The 18,391-nt window shown below is 41.9% G+C and overlaps 2 protein-coding genes across 3 annotated transcripts; both read right to left on the bottom strand.

Moving 5' to 3' along the window:
- Positions 1 to 2,253: 2,253 nt before the first annotated feature.
- Positions 2,254 to 11,239, bottom strand: LOC143528504 (basigin-like). 2 transcript variants are annotated; one of them, XM_077024185.1, is made up of 8 exons: positions 11,032 to 11,239; positions 6,354 to 6,519; positions 5,894 to 5,982; positions 5,597 to 5,730; positions 5,175 to 5,448; positions 3,862 to 3,874; positions 3,672 to 3,745; positions 2,254 to 3,557 (listed from the first exon to the last, which is right to left on the bottom strand). In XM_077024185.1, exons 1-7 carry the CDS (start codon positions 11,105 to 11,107, stop codon positions 3,685 to 3,687), a joined length of 813 nt encoding a protein of 270 aa, XP_076880300.1. In that variant the 5' UTR covers positions 11,108 to 11,239; the 3' UTR covers positions 2,254 to 3,557; positions 3,672 to 3,684. The 2 variants fall into 2 exon arrangements, with proteins under 2 accessions (XP_076880300.1, XP_076880299.1); XM_077024184.1 differs by having other exon boundaries at positions 3,862 to 3,886.
- LOC143528505 (basigin-like) lies at positions 6,526 to 7,880 on the bottom strand. The gene has a single exon (XM_077024186.1). The coding sequence runs from the start codon at positions 7,782 to 7,784 to the stop codon at positions 7,443 to 7,445; it is 342 nt and encodes a 113-aa protein (XP_076880301.1). The 5' UTR covers positions 7,785 to 7,880; the 3' UTR covers positions 6,526 to 7,442.
- Positions 11,240 to 18,391: the final 7,152 nt, after the last annotated feature.

Consider the following 18,391-nt stretch of genomic DNA (forward strand, 5'->3'; position numbering starts at 1 on the left):
GCCGCCCATTAGACACGCGTGGTGTAAGAGCGCCATCTCGTGCAGGATGGTCGCGCGCAGCCGAACGCTCTTTTTGACGACACGTAGAACACGTTTGATTTCGTCAGAGCGTTTAGAAATATTTCGCGTCTTGTTACATTTATGTGACATAAAAAAACCCCTGTATAACCTCGATGTGATATGATCTTATTCATGGACGTAGTTTTGATTTCATAAGTGGGGGGGACACAACCTGGGGTGGCGAACTGTTGAGCGGGGGGGGGGGGGGGGGGTTGAATGAAAATTGTTGAGCGCTGTGAACAAAAATTGTTGAGCGGGGGGGGGGGGGGGGGGGGGGGGGAGCTCGGAGCTGCATGATCCTAGTGCTAGATTTGTCGCTATTTGGATATTGTTTTTTTAACCGTTAAAAAGTGGGGGGGACATGACTTCGTCGCTACTTAAGTATTTGGTTTTAACTGTAAAAACTGGGGGGGACCAAAACCGGCTTTTGAAAAAGTGGGGGGGGACATGTCCCCCCCGTCCCCCCCCAAAACTACGTCCGTGATCTTATTTATAAATGGTCTGTTGTTTATACATCGGCTGTATACAATATTTCTAGGTACTTGAGATGGATTTGTCGTATACACACAGCTTTATGACAAATGTATTTCAAACATTTTTCAAACAACACGAACGTTTCTGGTTGAATATTTTAGCATGTGGACTGCTGCGTTGAGTAACTAGGACACCCTGTAATGCGTTGTCCTGTGTCCACCAGCATCAAATGGTGATGACGGCTGTGCAGGGCAACAGATTGGCTATAGTCTGAAAGTGTATACATAAACATATGCATAACTGTAACACATGTAACGTAGGCATAATACGTGTCAGTGAACGTAGGTGAACTGCATACGATAAAAGATTCGCTTTGCGTTTAGGCATCGAAAGCACTAAACTCTCCATTCACATGTGACCTTATGAAATAGGCATTTATGTTGTCGTTACACATAATCCCACGTTTGTAAATACATTTAATCTGAAGACAACGGCGTCACAAATAAGAACAAAACAGTTTTAGCAAAGTAACTCGAAGGATGGCACACAAGCTACTGTAACGTGCCAGGGCTGAAACGACACTCATTACCTCAACACTTGCAACCCCTAGAGGTCGCTGTTAATGTAAACAAGCATGTTGATGCTGAACTGAACCACCGTATTGTTTTTTCTCCTTCCAAGATCTTTTATTTTCACATGCCAAGATTGATTGGGAAGGTCACATCCTGTCTGAAATATTCTTTTGTTTTTAGAACATTTTATTTTTGCATGTTTGGAGATACAGCACACACGTATGTTTGTATCATCATTGTTCCATAGCAGAAGCAAAAGGAAAATGAAGAAAATCAGGTGTCACTGAGATGTTTCCCCTCTCGTAACCCAAGGCTGGCCTACAATCCACATTCTAACCCATTTCTAACGCCCTCCCTTATGCACACAGAAAACGACTGCACTTTTGTGCAGATGAACACAAGACCCATTTAACTCTTAGTGTAGGGGGTAAATGTTACCACCCCCACCCCTGGATTAGAGTGCAGCAGCTTAACCCAAATACAGGATCCCACTTCACCCTGGACAGTCCATCCCTACTGGAAACTAATCTACTCTATGAAGAACGTGGCAACAGAATCACACCAGCATGTTCTGTTTCAGCAGTTACAGGTACGTACCTGTACCACAGATCTACATCTATGAACTTAAATGGTGCCGCTGTATTCAGGATGAGGGCACCATCTCGCCAGATTTAGGACAGTTGTTCTGGCCATTTGGGTTCCTGCTGCTGGCTCTCTGCTTTCCTGTGGGTGTGGCAGAGTCTAACAAGTGGGCTAACATGTTAAATGTAGGTTGGAGAAAAACCTTTAAATAAACTGCACGAGGGCAACATGTTCTGGTATGTAAATGAGTGTTAAAGTAATTGCAAATGAACATAAGGGCGGGGGATTCTACCCAGGAGGGGAAAAAAAAAAAAAAGTCCATCATGGTTTGGAATTTACCCACACATTTCCCATCAACTTAATCAGTAAACGCTTCAACACCAAACTACACCATTTATTACTTTGTCCTTGTAGCAAGTTGTTAGAAATGAAGGCTGTCAGGGGTAACACCAGTATTACAGGCAGAACGTGATCAGTGTTACCCATCTGACCAGCACACCAACCCCATACATAGTCAACCCAGCTACAATGTCTTAAAAACCAAACAACTGACAGCAAGCCAACCTGATGTTAAAACCAATCAAATAACTTTATTCAGAGTGTGCAAGTCAGTAGGTAACAGTGTTTGATTTCATGTTTATAAGGAAAATAATTTATACAATTCTAACAAGGTTTAATGTAACATGCCTCTTTAATAAATGGCACACACCGTCACTATGCTAAACAGCGTCATGTAAAGTATGGCTTCTGAAAGGTTACTATGCAAAACAAACCTCCACTATACATCACCTTTACTTAATTTGAGTCTAACATTCGGGCAATTTTGATTGTGTCCAAGTAGCAAATGGCACAAACGTCTCATACTTGGTCCTCTTAAATAGCCTTTCATCAACTGTATTTGTAAATTCTAAAACAGCCAATATTACTCCCTACTTAAAAGCATTTCACCAGAACAGCCACATGAACAAATCACTTGATCTAAGCCTAGTCTTAGACAAAACCTTAGTCTAGGACAAGACTGTGCCCAAAAATTAGACAAAAACGGTAAGCATAACAAAATTGGCATTTTAAAATCTTAATTTAAAGAGTGCAATTTAATTGGCCGCAAAATGACATGTGCTTGAGTGTGCGTGCTGCATTAATAATTAAATTTTTCTACAACTAAAATGAAGCATAGCGACGAAGATTAACATTAAGGCTTACAGAAATAAACTGCCAAAGTGAACAAGTAAACTAATGTCATTAGGAGTCAGACTACCGAGGAGGAATATAATCATTCATCTGAATAGATTGCTGCAGCAGATGCACACATTGAGAATACTGAGAAATGGAGCTTCAGCCAATCGCATGCAGTCACACAGTGAACAGATTATACAGGCTTTTGAATATTTTAGAATAGATTTACTTACTCCAGCTTGGGAACAAAGTTGTTGGTAAACACTGTTCAAACTGCCTTCGCTAAAATGTGTGAGGTGAAGCATCATCCTCACTAAAGCTCAGTGGTTCCAGACTAGAAACCGGGCAATAAAACTGACCGTTACAGTTTAGTAGCCAGGCTGGAGTAACGGGGGGGCCGTGGAGGAAGCAAAAACCAGAAGCACCAATTGTTCATTCCCACATAATAATGGTTTCACTAAAACACTTCTACATCAATAACACAATCATGCACCCCCAACCAAAACCCACTTTTTAAAACATTTTTGCTGGCAGCACAATGCAGAGGGGAACATTTGGAGAAGACCAATTAATACTTCAAGACACTTACACTCGAGCAAAAAAGTTATTCAGAAATTGCAGGTGCACTAAATAACGTGCTAGACGGCAACGCTGCGCTTTTTCTTGGATCTTGATCAGTAGTCATCAGGATGCCTAAAGGTGGAGTTCAAAAGAAAATCACAAGTCAGGAAACGTTTTGATGAACTGGAACACGAGAGAAGAGAGGCCTTCTGAGAACAGAGTGCGCTTTTCTCTTTGAAGACTCACCCGTTCCCCTCCCTTAGTTGGAGTTCCTTTGTCGCACGTTCTTGTCTTTGTGGTTTGTAGCTGCATTGCTCTTCCTGAAAGACATCAGTAGTTTGGATTTCACTCAAACCCACCAACATGCCTGCTGCACGATTCTAGAACAAACTACTCAAGACCACAACATGGCAATAATGTGAAATTAATCACTTACAGTGGTGCAGATCCTGAGTCATCATCTAGAAATCAGAAAACATATCAAAAACATGGAAAATAACATTAATTTTGTAGGTTTGGAAGAATTCTTATTTCACTTCAAAAGCCAAGTTAAAGTACATGAGTATATCAGCTGACCAAGCTCTGCATAAAAGCATTTGGTAATCACTTGAAAAATTTATACAAGGAGTATTTAACACCACCATGGCTAAACTTGATCGCTTCTTCAAGAAATGACCACCAACCAAGTAGAATAACTACACCCATCAGGACTCTTGAGGCATAATCTAAACACTCAATAACGGTCCATGCAAAAATAATGCTGTTAGATTACCATGCGACATGTTCGATCACATATGAAAGTTTTACCCAGTGTAAGTTTTCCATGCAGCGAATATATCAAAAATACACCCTCATATTCACACAAGTGGCCCACGTGAGACCTGAAGAGGGTGCTCCTGCGTGGCTGACCCCCCCCCCCCCCCCCCCCCCCCCCGTCCTCCCAGTTCCCGTCCCCCACCCGCCTGTCTTGCATTCTGTCCCTGAACGGTGTGAAGGACTTCACTGTCCATCTGAGCTGCAGTACATCATGCAATGACGATATGATGCAGAGAGCATGCAAAATGGGGCCACTAAACATCCCAAATACACTCAAATATCTTGGTTATTTGACCACATATCTGGACTGGCTTCAATAAACAAAAAATTATAGAAAAATAAAATGGAAAAAAAAAAAAAAAAAAAAAAAAACCAAATCTGGCCTGGCTCAGGTCAGACTTAAATCAACCTTTTCACTGGCCATGTAGCAAATCACAAATCAGTATCCACCCCCCACTTCTATTTTTATTGGTGGAAACAGTGCCCCCCCCCCCCCCCCCCCGGACCAGTGAAAGAGCTGTTCATTTTTCAACGTGTTTGGGAGCGGCTAACTCGATGCAAGAAGCGTGTGTCAACGCCAAAGGTTTGCTCCATGTTCCTAGCCTGAGTAAAACCACTCCAACCCAACATGCAGTTTTGAGCACTTACCACAACGTAAACGCAGCAGCGACCAGAGGAGTAAACAACATAAATAATAAAAAACAGACCTGACTAAGGCACTACAAACAAGAATGCAAATACTGTAAAATAATCAAATTAAAATAATAGAAAAAAAAGAAAATGTATATTAAAAGAAAATCCTTAAAATTGTCCTTAAAAGAAGGTGAAAATAATATATATATATATTTAAAAAATAAATATAAAAAACTGACCGTGTGTACATTGAGTGTGTTGCAAACAAACACTGCTGGATGAACTGGCCTCGGCACTTACCGTCGTTAACCTCATCGGGCTTTCTCCTCTTCTCATAGATGAAGATGATGGTGACGAGGATGATGACCTCGGCCACGATGCCGAGGAAGGGCCACAGGGCGGCCAGGCGGCTGCGAACGCGGAGGTGGATCTTGTCGGCGTGCCTTCCCAGCTCATTCTCCCCTGCGCACTCGTAATCGCCCATGTCGGCGTTGATGTCCAGGTTCTCGATGTACAGCGTGGAACTGTTGTCCGTGCTCCTGATCATGTAGTTCTTAGTGCCATTAACGATGGCCTGTTGGCGATTAAGACATTTATTGGTCACCTGTTCCTTTAAAATGTTGGCGATGACCATCTGTAACGGTGCTAAATGTGCAAGAACAAAGCGATTCTTTCATAGCGACGTGCAGCTACTCTGTGAACGGTGCATATTGTACCCGTACCGTCTTGACGTCACCAAGCTTGTACCATTTCCAGTCGGTTGGTAATGGGTAGCTGTGGCTTACACACACCAGCGAGGCCTTGTCGTTCTCGTTACTGTTCTCAGAATGCTTGTAGGCAGAAACATGAGGCGCCACTGAGGAGAACAGAACGCATTACTGAATGGTTATGGTGGTTTCTTGTAGTAAGCACTTATTTAATACTCAATATTTAACGTTTCCTGATTAGCAATAAAGCCCATGCTGCTCTGCACAAGACAGACAGCAGAAACAAGGTTGAATGTTACTCTTCACTCTTACTCTTCACTTCAATGTTCTCTTCGACTTCTGGGTTAGTCATGAACACACAGGTGTACAATCCAGCAGAGTGGGAATCAATCTTGGGAATGCTGGGGAGAGGGGAAAAGAAGAAGTGAGGACTACAAATCCCATGATGCCCTGCTCCAAGAGCAGAGTCACCCCGTCATGGCCTAGAACATCAACACATTTAGATTAATTCAAAACACACGTTTTCTCAGGTGGAGGGCCGGGGCATAAACAAACAGCTTCCAGCTGGAACAATACTGACAGATTGCATGATCGTATGATCTCCAACGGGGAATTTAGGTGAGAGGGTGGGGCGGGTGAGGCGCTTAGCCCTGCCAGTCACCCTCACTAGGCCTACAGGCAAAACGGCACATCAGTGCACTGCCTCCCTCGCAGCAGTGTGTGTGTGTGTGTGTGTGTGTGTGTGTGTGAGGTGGTTTGGAGTGAGACGTACTGGTAACTGGTGTAGTCAGAAATGGCGTCTGATTTGGATTTTTCGAGCAGCTTTCCGTTTCTGCTCCAGTAACTGCCCTTAACTGGAGGGACACCGGTAAGGTTGCAGCTAAGCAAAGCAGAGGTCTGGTTGATGACCGACGATGGGTCTGCCTGAATCTTAGCCACTGTAGGATGGACAACAACAACAATTACACACTAGTCTGTGGTTATATGGGACATCTGACTTGCTAGTGGGAATACGATTTGGTCAGTCAACAAAAAACACACCTCTTGCACCTTTTCATGCACAAAATCATCTATATATACATTTATATCTATTACATTTTATTTTTAGTTTGATTGTTTCTCCACTTTATTTAATAAGATAACCATCCATTAGTTTGGCTTCAGCCCTTCAAAACCAACCAGTCAAAGAAACATAAAACCCTTATACTCTCACTCAAATACAGACTTAATATTTCACATAAGAAAAAACAAAACCCACCACCACACTGTACCATTATCTGGGACGTCAGCCAAGCAGTGTTTGATAAAAACACAGCTAATAGCCAAATTGCAGAAGCCACAGTGCAGTTGTTATTTACAGGATTATTACAGTTCAAAGGGATTGCAAGCAGAGACGAGAGACAAAATGGGGAAAGACGTCCATGCACAAACAGCGCAGCACAGTCCAGTACAGGAGGAGCATTGACTCAAGGAATGTCCACCTAATGTCATCAGACTCCCATTTCAGAAACACGAGTCAGTTAATACTGAGCAAAAACACTAGCAGACAATGTTACCACATTGTCTTAACATCAGCAGACTAGATTCATTATTTTTAAAGGACGTCACATACTGATGTTGGAAACTAAACGCTGAAAACAATAGCAAAAATAAAAGTCAAGACTTGGCAAGAGGGATCGGTTTGAGGGCTCACACACAGCTAGAGGAGAAGGACTGTGGACTATGTTTGTCCGCCTGTGCAAATAAGGACCAGACGGGATTGGGAGAGCATAGACAGTGTGTGGATCTAAGTGGATCTAAGTGGATCTAAGGGGTCTGGATCCTCTAACAAAAAGGACAGCGCTGGCCTCTTTTCTACATTTCACCACTCACGTTCGAACACAATTACGTTCGCTTGCGAGCGGATCCACTTGACTCTGGGCGGCGTCCTCAGGTTATTGCGGTCGGGGTCGTTGGAGGCGCGGCACTCGTAAACGCCCGTGTCGTTGAGCGTGAGGTTGTGGAGCACAAGGCTGCTGGCGGCATGGTGGACGTACGTGGTGTTGATGTGGACGCGCTCCTCCCGCGCCCCGTCATAGAGCTGGGACGCCATCTCAACCAGCTCCTCGCCCTCTACAAACCACCACTGCACCTCGGGAATGGGGTGACCTATGACCTCGCAGTGCAACTCCGCACTGCCATCCACCATTTTCATCTGAGACATGGGGGACTTTATGAAGCTAGCTGAACAAGTGTCCGCAAAGGATTAGAGACCGGGCATTTGGTTTGTTTTAGGATTTAAAAAAAAAACAAAAAAAAAACAGCATTTGTTGAGATGATATGAAAAAGGTAGTGGCAAGAAGAAAAGAATGGAAGAAAGAAGAAATAAGAATGTTAGAATGGAGAAATAAATACAAGATGCAACTTAAATCCATTATTAAAGAAAAGCAGAATCTTGTGCTGAAGTCACGAGAGCAGCATATGCATGCAGTTAACCCTAGACAACAAAGCAAATGTATTGATCAAGATTTAGCTAAACATGCCTTGGAAGGATGAGAAAAATGTGTGACCAAAGTAAATTACTAATTTCAAATGTAATGTAACATAGTATTTGTAATAACACCCTGAAGTAGTAGTCAAGTTTATTTTATTTTAGACTCGTGTAACTGTAGAGGTTAAAATAAATTTGAGAATGATCTTTCATCTGTGCTCAAGAGGTGAGGTCAAGCTAACCCCCACAGAGAAAGTACAATGGATTTCTACTTTCAAAACAACAGACTAGAATAGAATAGGCAGGAGTAACACATCTGATAAATAAATAACCTTTAACGTCAAAGAATCTTTAACATCAATGCAGAGAACCCTTAGATCTCAGGAGGGTGCGTTTTTCTTAAAACAAAAAGCTACCGTACATTGTCCGAAAACAAGTCATGGGAGCACACCCTAACTTTCATCTCTCAGATGAAACCTGGGTTATATGAGCACCATGTATGATCATACGAAGAGCATTCCAACAAGTACCATCAGAACAAGCTCGCACGACCGTTGCTGTAAATATCACTTGCCCTTTAAATTGGCACATGCGGCATCCATTGGGTCGTCACAAAAGGTCACCTTCTCAACATTAACTGAATCTGATGCTTGACTAAAACTTGCCATCATGTTGAAAAGGAAAGGTTTTTGGATCAAAGTGCAAATTATGTATTAACTACACACAAATTTTATACTACAATGGTTAAAATAAATATGCTAATGAGTTCTACGGGCTGACAAAGTTTCATTCAAGGATCAAAGTCTACATTTACTCAGTAGACCTGAACAAGACAAAGCTTGCCCTCTTCTGTTTCAAAGCTAATTTAAGACTGACAAACCAGTACAAACATTAGTCCTGTAAACAAATCCAATCAAATAAGAATGAGGGACATGACAAAGAATCTGCACATGTAAAAAACATTTTAAAGAGTGAGTACGGAGGGGAATTGTTTAGTCAGCCTAACAGCTACTACCACCATACATACAACGACAAGAGAAATCATAAATAAGACTGCAAAGCTATAAGACTCTAATCCAAATACATATTGACACCAGTTTCTCAGACGCACTGTATAAAACTGGCTTATGTGGCATTTGTGAAGGTTCGCTATTACTCAGGCATAAAGCACAACCCAAGCATATAATGAGGAATGTTCCGCGAGCATTTTCTCCCATTCTGAAAGCAAAATGGCAGTCAGTAGGCAATTGTCAGACTGACAAAATATATAAACGCTTATTCAACTGTGGACAAATACCTGCATGCTCTTGCTAACCTAATTTCCTAAACTGTACTGAGCAGATGACAGAAGGCTCTAGAGAAAATCTAATTTTAATTCTGAAGTAGAGCTGCTACAGCTCAAGTCAGAGCTGGGGCTGGTGCCATTGCCTTCCAGGGTATTCCCCAGGAACATATGCCACACATTTTGGGGACAGAAATGGGGACAAAAAAAAAAAAAAAAAAAAAAAACTAACTAACTAACTGTTGCTGGTCACGCAAAAAAAGGCTACAAAGAGACAAACGTAAAAGTTACCAATAGTGTACACCAAAACAAAGCTACGTGCCATTTAAGTGCATTGTTGGCTTGTGTGCAAGTTTACCTAAGCTGTCTGGAATAGAACAAATCCATCCCTGCTGTGCTCAGCATTGCGTTTCTAAATGCATGCCTGAAGCTGATTAGGTGTGGATTAACAGGAACTGACATTCGTTCAGCCGATACTGGGCAGCAAAACAAAGTGCAGTATGATATCCCCCATGGAAAGTGTGTGTGTGTGTGTGTACATTGGCAGATTGTTTGTGCATTTATAGAATTGCACAACTGGAAACGTATAAAAAGTATAATAAACTTCAAACAGTGAAATGTTTCGTCACCACTTCTTTAATACCTCAGTTTGATCAAACGTGAAATAACAGGAGAATTGCGTCGCCTGTTACGCAAGGTATTTTCAAAGAAACGTTCAGTCGCCCACAACACAGACGGACGAGCCCAGCAAACTGGTCTGTTCCGCCTTAACTCCCCGCACGCCGCGGCAGGTCCATTAACACCATGATAACGGTGTTTAAAACGTGATCAACACACCAAATTCATAATGATCAACCTTACACATCCTCGTGAATCATCACGGAATCAGCACCGTAACTCCAGCCGACCAGCCAGTAAGGAGCGATGCGTTTGCTGCATTATGTTTTATTACTTCTACACTTATTGCCAATTTTGTGATTACAGGTAGTTGGATACAGACCTGTAGGTAGTAACACGTAAAAAATACATATACATTCAGGCCAACTGGTATTGTGAAGGCGAGATCCACTAGTCAGCATAATTAAATGAAAAGCAGTATCCCGATGGTGAACTAGTAAGCTATGTTGGTAAACTGGAGTGTAGATGAGGGGAAGCAGGAGTTTCATCGCCCTGTTGTCTCACTAGACGCCTCGCAGGGTTCGAGCTGCTCCACTACGCCGTATTTTAACCCGTCTACCCAGCCACTAACTCAAATAACCAATAATCCAACCAAAACGCGATTAATGCACCTAAAAACAAACGTATTGAGGACGTAAACGATTTTTAAAAGCAGCCAAACCGATAAATAGTGAGTTTTTAATGCCCAAGTGAGCTAGCTGAAGGCAGCGTCGAGATGGTAGTTAGCGCGCGAGCCAACAGGCGCACGAGCTAACAGGCGCGCGAGGTTTCCACGGCCTGACAAGCGGCTAGCTCGCTAGCTAACGACTTAGAAAACGACGAAGTACCTTTAGCTACCGGAGAGATAGTTATAGCTAACAATAGCCAAAACTACCACGGCGAATGCGTCGTTCCCTGAGACGACTTATAGTTTCGCGTAAAACGACACATCGGCGCGATTTGACACCACGGGTAACCGCCACTGAGCCAGTCGGTGTTTCTGCCTGACGACGCGGACTCAAAGACGTTAGGTGGTCTTACCTGCGGACGCAGCGGCTTGGTGAAAACAAAACAAAAGGGCGATAAACCCCCACATCAGCCGCATGTTGACTTCCATCAACGTGTTATCTCTTAATAACGAATAAAAACACTGCGGTCCACGATTAAACCTAGACCCCAACTTCACAAGCAACGCCGACTGCGAGATCGTCGGTATCGTCGCCCGTCGCCTCGTCGTCCTCTATTTGATCCTGACGCGCACGAGGACGCGCACGTCCGCACGAGACGCGACGGACGTCACCACGTTCGCTGCGTGCGCTCAGGCAAACATTTATTGTAATGTTATTGTGCAAGCATTACAATTATTAAAATTTACAGAGAAGTCTGACACATGTCCTTCATGAATTGTGCAGGCAATGTGTATTAGTACTATTTTTACAATAGTTTTCAAACTTGTGTTAGTGACATGTCCACGCCTTAAAAACACCCCAATGCCCAAATATGCCGCAAATAACAATATTTACTGTATAATATAAACAATGTGATAAAGAAATAAATTACAAAAGCCACAGTATTCTTCTTCATCTGCTCTTCATATGTATAGTGTGTACGTAGTAGTAATGTGATACATACCTCTTCAGTAATTTGTGTACTTCAGTACCTTAATATAGTGAAAATATAGATTTGTATAGAATGTCTTTTCACTTAGGATCAAATAAAGGTAAATGTATAATCTCAGTATAAATTCAGATTTATTTGTCATCATATTACACAAAATGCCTTCCAAAATTAAAATATCCAAAAGCATAAAAGCAAACCAGTCAGTGTGTGTGTGTGTGTGTGTGTGTGTGTGTGTGTGTGTGTGTGTGTGTGTGTGTGTGTGTGTGTGTGTGTGTGTTCCTATCGCCAGAAGAGGGCAGCGTTACTGTAGAAACATTTAATTTTTTTAAGACAATGGCTTTCTCTCCCACCTGACATTTCAGGGTGTGGAGCAACCATACAATCTCAAACATATCGAGTTACATTTCCTGTACAGCCTCTCATTTTTATTATGTTAGTAATGTTTTGCTATAATCTACTACCTCACTAATTCAAAATAGTCTAAGTGGAAGGTCTGAGTGCAATTTAACTTTTTGTTTAATTATTTCTTTTCATCTGTGTTCTCTCTCTGCAGTCAGTTTTGACAGAATAAATGAAAGAGTTCAAATTCTTCCTCACCTTTGTTTGTGTAGAACTACAACAAAGATCCTTCGTGCATGAAAGAGGATAAAGTTGTTTTGGTATATTACTGCCTGCCCCAGGGCTGGACTGTCCCAGAGGTCTCTAGTGTCTGTTGACTCCTGCTACACCCACATCCCTGAGGGACCAGGGTGGATATGGATTTCATGGATTTCACGCAAATTTTATGGTCCAGCAAGAGGCCATGAGGAAAGCATTGCAATATTGAAAAAAGTCACAGATACCACAGAAAACTGAGTGTAGATCTAACTTGTTTTGAGAAAGATATAAAAGAACAAAGATGTTGATATGGTAAGATTTTTTCAAAATCATGCATCTCTAATAAGGTCAGAATGAATTTAATAATTCCAATTTACTAAAGCATGTTTTCCAGAGTTAGTTTTGTCTAAATATTCAAACCACATCATTGAATCAATCTAGCACATTCTGTTCATTTTTTAACCACACAGTAAATGCTGTCCAAGCATGTGATACACTCTCATAACCATAAGAATATGATACGTAAATGCTTTCAAATGATAATGCATTGATATCTGAGAAGATCATTCTAGATATCTGAGAAGAAATTTAATGTTCCCATATTAGTGAGTCATCACTATTAGCTAGCTAGCTTCCACTGCTTAATGGAAATCCTGCGTGTTTACATTTTTAGTTTTGACATTTTGTTTTGCTTAGTTGGGCATTAAAATCATATTTACCTTTCTGTCATACATATATGGAGAACTGGAGAAGTGGAAGAATATTACTGTTTTTTAAAATATGTTTTAAACATGAACCAAAATGCATCAAACTGAGGTGAGCACCTATTTTTGGTCAAAAAGTAGGCAATTATTCAAGTAAGCATGTTCACTGTTGAATTATTTAAAACATTGACTAAATGCATACAATATATTAAATAATGAATAATATTAATTCATATATAAATTAATGACTTCATTGGAGAACTATTAGGTCCCTCAAGTGCTTCACACTGTGCACATACTGTGAGGTTGCCCAGCTGGTTCGTGGGGTGACTTATTTTTCCACAGGGTGGGGTAGGCTCCTTCAATCTGCCCTCATTGTGTGTGTCTGGTCCCGTGATAAGCCTGCTCTGTTCGCATATGTTTTATGTGTGTTTATCTTTGCTAGTAAGCTTTGCAGCTTGAGAAGAAGTTGGTTGTTTATTGCACTGACATTCAAGGGTGCACCTGTAAGTATGTTGGAGAGTCTTTGAAACAAGGAAGCTTTGAATTTAACTCTCCTTAGATCCCATTGGTTATAACCTTTAAGGAGTTGCATCAAACTGGCTTGTTACTCTAATTACTGTAATTTAAGTACAATTAATGGTGTCATTACAATTCACAAAATTTGCATACGATTACACAATAGTAATTATCTGCATTGTTCATGCTAAGTTTAGGACATGGTTTATTCTGAAATGGTGAAAGCTTGGAGTGGTCAATCATTAATGACACCTACCATGTGCTGCCTCTTTAATCTGCACGTTTACATATGTGTGTCAAGCTGAAGTGTTGAACTGGGGCTGTGTGCACAGGGCTCCTGCAACTTCAGCGTTCCAAGCCCACAACACATCTGTGTTGGTTCAGTTCTATTATAAAAGCCCATTACGTCATAAACAAGTGTTTAAAACGTGCGTCTTGTATCTGCGTGTTTGCCCGTTATGATCAGTCCTCGCATTTGTGCCGCGACTGACGCTCTGGCAGCTATGGAATGTTTGAAAAACAGTTTTCTCAGAAGGAAACCAAGCATGTTTACCAAATTCCAAATTATAGAGCAGCAATGGGCATCACCGTCCTCCTCGCACCCAGAAGCCCAACAGGCACGCATATACTTTGTTATGAGAAGAGGCCACAAGATGGCGCTTTTGCTTACCTTGTTGAAAATAAAACTTGGAAGATTGTCGTGGTACCTGTACCTGCGCTCTATTATATGACTTTTTATGAAATTTTAATTAACTCCACACAAGAGAAAGAAACCACATAAGTGTTCAAGTGTGTAGCTATCCTTTCACATAGCTTTTATTTGAACATGACACATCTCCTTTGCACAATAACTGCATTTCATTAGCCCCTGGAATCTTGTCTGGACGGTTAACTGTTACCAACCGAAAATGCTTTTCTGGCATATGATTATTTATGTAGACAATTACTGAATAGAAAGAGCTTCTATACCTCCATATTAGACCATTTTATATGTATATTAGGAGGACCTATATAACAGGTCATTGTCAGGCCTTTGCCTCATCAGAAAAAACGTTTCTTCTCATATTCTGAATGCATTTTTGGGTGGACAAGAACCGTAAATCAGATCTCGATCCTCCGTTGCTTCAGAAACACATGTATCGTTATAGCAGGGCTGCTGAAGCAGTGATTTAGGATTTGTGGAGACGTTTTTGTAAGATGTCTGTCCAGCCTCCAAGTACACTGCGTTTCTGTTGCCTTCAGAAGCGTAACTGGAGGAAAAATAGGAAGAGCTGCCCGACCTTACTGCTGCGAGCCTCTGCTTCCCCTCTGCTGGCCTGAGCGCAAATTCACATATCACGTTTTGGGTGTGCTCGAAACATTTCTGACCTGGAATAGCGTTGGCAGGGGTAACGCAACATATCTGAACACAATGGCCTATCAAATTTATCAAGGGTCTGTAACATTAACTGAATTATATTTCTGTATCAGACATGTTCTTTTGAAAATGTGAGACTAATTTACTCCCACAGACTATGTTACAAAATCTTAAATGTGCTGTTTCATTTTGGTCCACTTTCTGAACAATAGACAATGCCCTCTTGAACTGCTGGTGCAAAGAATATTAAAATGTTTACTAAGTTCTTACATTCTTTATCCAAAGAGCATCCACAAATGAAACAATAGACCACCCTTTTAAAAAAACCTTTCATCTCTATCATTGCTTGCAAGAGAATGCAGCAAACCGTGACTGTTGTGAGGTTGGACCCTGTCTGCTGTGGTTGTAATGTTGGTGCACGCGCTGTGATTAGGAACCTCTGACGGCGGAGGCGCGAGAAGCTGCTCGTCGAACCCTGTGCTGCTCGCGCGCTACCATCCGGGTAATTTCGCTACTCGTCGCAGCGTCTGTGCTTGAGGAAAGACTCAGACTCTGAGGCTACAGTGGGGTCATGCGGCTGAGGCGGCGTTACACCATTGTAACATTATGTGTAACATTTCCACCATTATTGGACTGAAATGTTTGGCAGCTTTCCCGTGTCTTCTTTGCCGAGCTCACTCATGAATTATCGTGCTTGCCTAATAATTTCCGACTGTTCTTCAATCCCCCCCCGGAATTGCTGCTCAGTATTAAATACGTATCCAACGACCGCAGTACATCCAAAGTGAAAGCTGAATCTGGAAACCGTGAGGCACCTGTCATCTTTTCGAGATAACCCAGAATAAAGAGGCAACTGAACAGCCTCCGGTTCACACACAATCCATCGCCCAGCATGTGTGCGACAGCATCAGAGAGGAGCGCACACACTAATCTCATTTAGTTTGCACCAAATGGCTCCCATCATTCACACTCACTTCCTCACTGTAGCTGCAGCCGTGCGTCAGGCCAAGCTGCGAAATATCCCGGATATGAGCCAGAGAGCTTTTTTAACACCAGCTCCGAGTTGCTCCACACCCGGGAGGAAACGCACGGCCCTCGTCAATGCCTCGGCTCTTGGCGGGTAATTAAGTGCACGCTGACATGTTTGAATGACTGCCAGTCCTAACGCAAACTTAGCACTTTCCTGTTTGCGAGGTGTTCAGGAATAATACTGGCACCGCGGCTAGGGCCTTGTCCAGTCATGGCAGGTTCCCTCCCTCTGCAGGCAGAAACACAGGGTCCAGATGCCAGTGCACCCACATCTGGGCACAATTAGAAGATGCAAACCTGCCCATACTCGCAGAGCTGCTGATTATCCATGGCCTAAATTGCACAGATATAGTATTCCCATTGAACTTGCAACTGATTTGAATTATTTCAACCAATCACTAAACCAAAGCGCACAAACAATGTAACAAGATAAAATGGCTGCACCCCGTCGTGCATGATCATAGATTTCCACTGTAGTGGCTAACTCTATTGGTGGCTATTCCGGTTGCTATTCTGTGGTAGAGTGACTGAATTGGTTCGCTGGACTCATATCGGCCTTCCTATAAACACAGCATGTGCTTCTGTGCGGCCGGAAATATTCCACTTGGCTATTATGAGGCCTGGCGGCATGATGTTATGGTGTAGTCAGATCTTTATCATCTGCTGGAAGGTATTAGCTGGAACAGATGTTACAGATGGCTCTGGTCAAGGCCCAGTGCGCTGAAAACACCACACACTAGACGGGCCATAGGTAGTGGAGATAAGAGGCCATGGATGAAGCTGCCATGGTGGTGGTCATGTGCGACTAATGATCATATCGGACCTGAGGTCTATCCCCCAGAATGCACAGTTTTCTAAGGAAATGGACTCCACATGCACAAATTTGATGGCCACACTGCAACCCCAACACACACACACACACACACACACACACACACACACACACACACACACACACACACACACACACACACACACACAACACACACACACACACACACACACACACACACACACACACACACACACACACACACACACACACACACACACACACACACACACACAGCCTTTTAACTTGAGTGTTTCCTACATCATAGCCATGTTCTAAATCATAGCCATGTTCAACCGTATGGTTGCTTGTGGCTTTAGCACATGAGAAAAGTTGTTTTTCTTTTTTGTTGTTGTTTTGATGTGTTTGGGTATGTTTTACCCTGTGTTTTGGAAGTTGACCACTGGAAACTTTTACCAGAAAGTATGTCTTTCCTCAGAGAGAAAATGTCTTAAAATGTCTCTTGTCCTGCAACACTGAATTCCGATCGGAAGTTGATGTTTTCTTGTACAATTTGTCATTCGTAATGGGCTGAACCCAAGAAGCAAATCGGTAAGTGATGCAGACAGACCACACAGATGTTGTGGGCGGGGCCTCGTGCTGTCCCAGTAGAGCGGTCTGAAGATAACATCTCAGCTCATTGACCATACGCTATGGTTAATTGGAACAATTAGAGGTTGCCTAACTTCCGAAGTCTGTTTTTGTCTCCCCAGAAAAGTTTCTCAATCCACTTTGCCCCTCAGAGAAACACACTTGTTTGCGTGGTCTTATTTCATGGTGATTTGTAAGTCATGACATCTAAAGAGAAGTTCTCAGTAAGAATGCCTTGGTTGAATGCATCCTATTTACAGCACATATTAATAGACTGTATATATGGATCAAACATTTCATAACTGAAAGTGAGGAGAAGAAGATAAAGTGCCATTTCTCTACTATATTACATGACAATGTTCTGAAGCCATCACTACAGCAAAAGTACCTTCCTGGATTACATGCCTATGAATTAGCTCATTACCAATCTATTACTGCTACTACTACTATTACTGCTACTACTAATACTATTACTGCTACTACTACCATTATTACTACTACTACTGCTAATAATAATACAATTACTACTACTTCTAATACTATTTCTGCTACTACTACTACTAATACTATTACTGCTACTATTACTACTACTACTACTAATACTATTACTACTACTACTGATTCTGTTACTACTACTACTAATACTGTTACAACTAATAATAATAATACTATTACTACTACTATTACTACTAGTAGTAACACTATTACTATACCTACTGATACTATAACTACTACTAGTAATACTACTACTAATAATAATACTACTAATTATTATTACTATTACTAATAATAATAATAAGGAAGAGGAAGGAGAGGATCCATATTTCATATGATGTGAGTTTCTATCTGACATGTCATTGGTACTTGAGGTTTTGTGTCACCAAAGGTGCCCTCAGAGTAGCATATTGTATCAGGCTCTGCCCTCCATTCCTGTCTTCATGGAGTTCAGGAGCTTTGCAGACAGAGCTGTACAAATGTGTACAATGATGACATAAAGTGACCCTGAACATGACTCTCGTGTCCTGTCCATCCAAAGGCCACACCACCTCTGGAGAGTTTAAAAATGCGCAAGGATCCATTACGAAAAAATAAACACTGAGCTATGGTACTCAGAATGGACTGCGGAAATGTGCGTAATGCATAGCAACATGT

This window comes from Brachyhypopomus gauderio, chromosome 12, assembly GCF_052324685.1.
Source record: "Brachyhypopomus gauderio isolate BG-103 chromosome 12, BGAUD_0.2, whole genome shotgun sequence".
Classification (NCBI taxonomy): domain Eukaryota; kingdom Metazoa; phylum Chordata; class Actinopteri; order Gymnotiformes; family Hypopomidae; genus Brachyhypopomus; species Brachyhypopomus gauderio.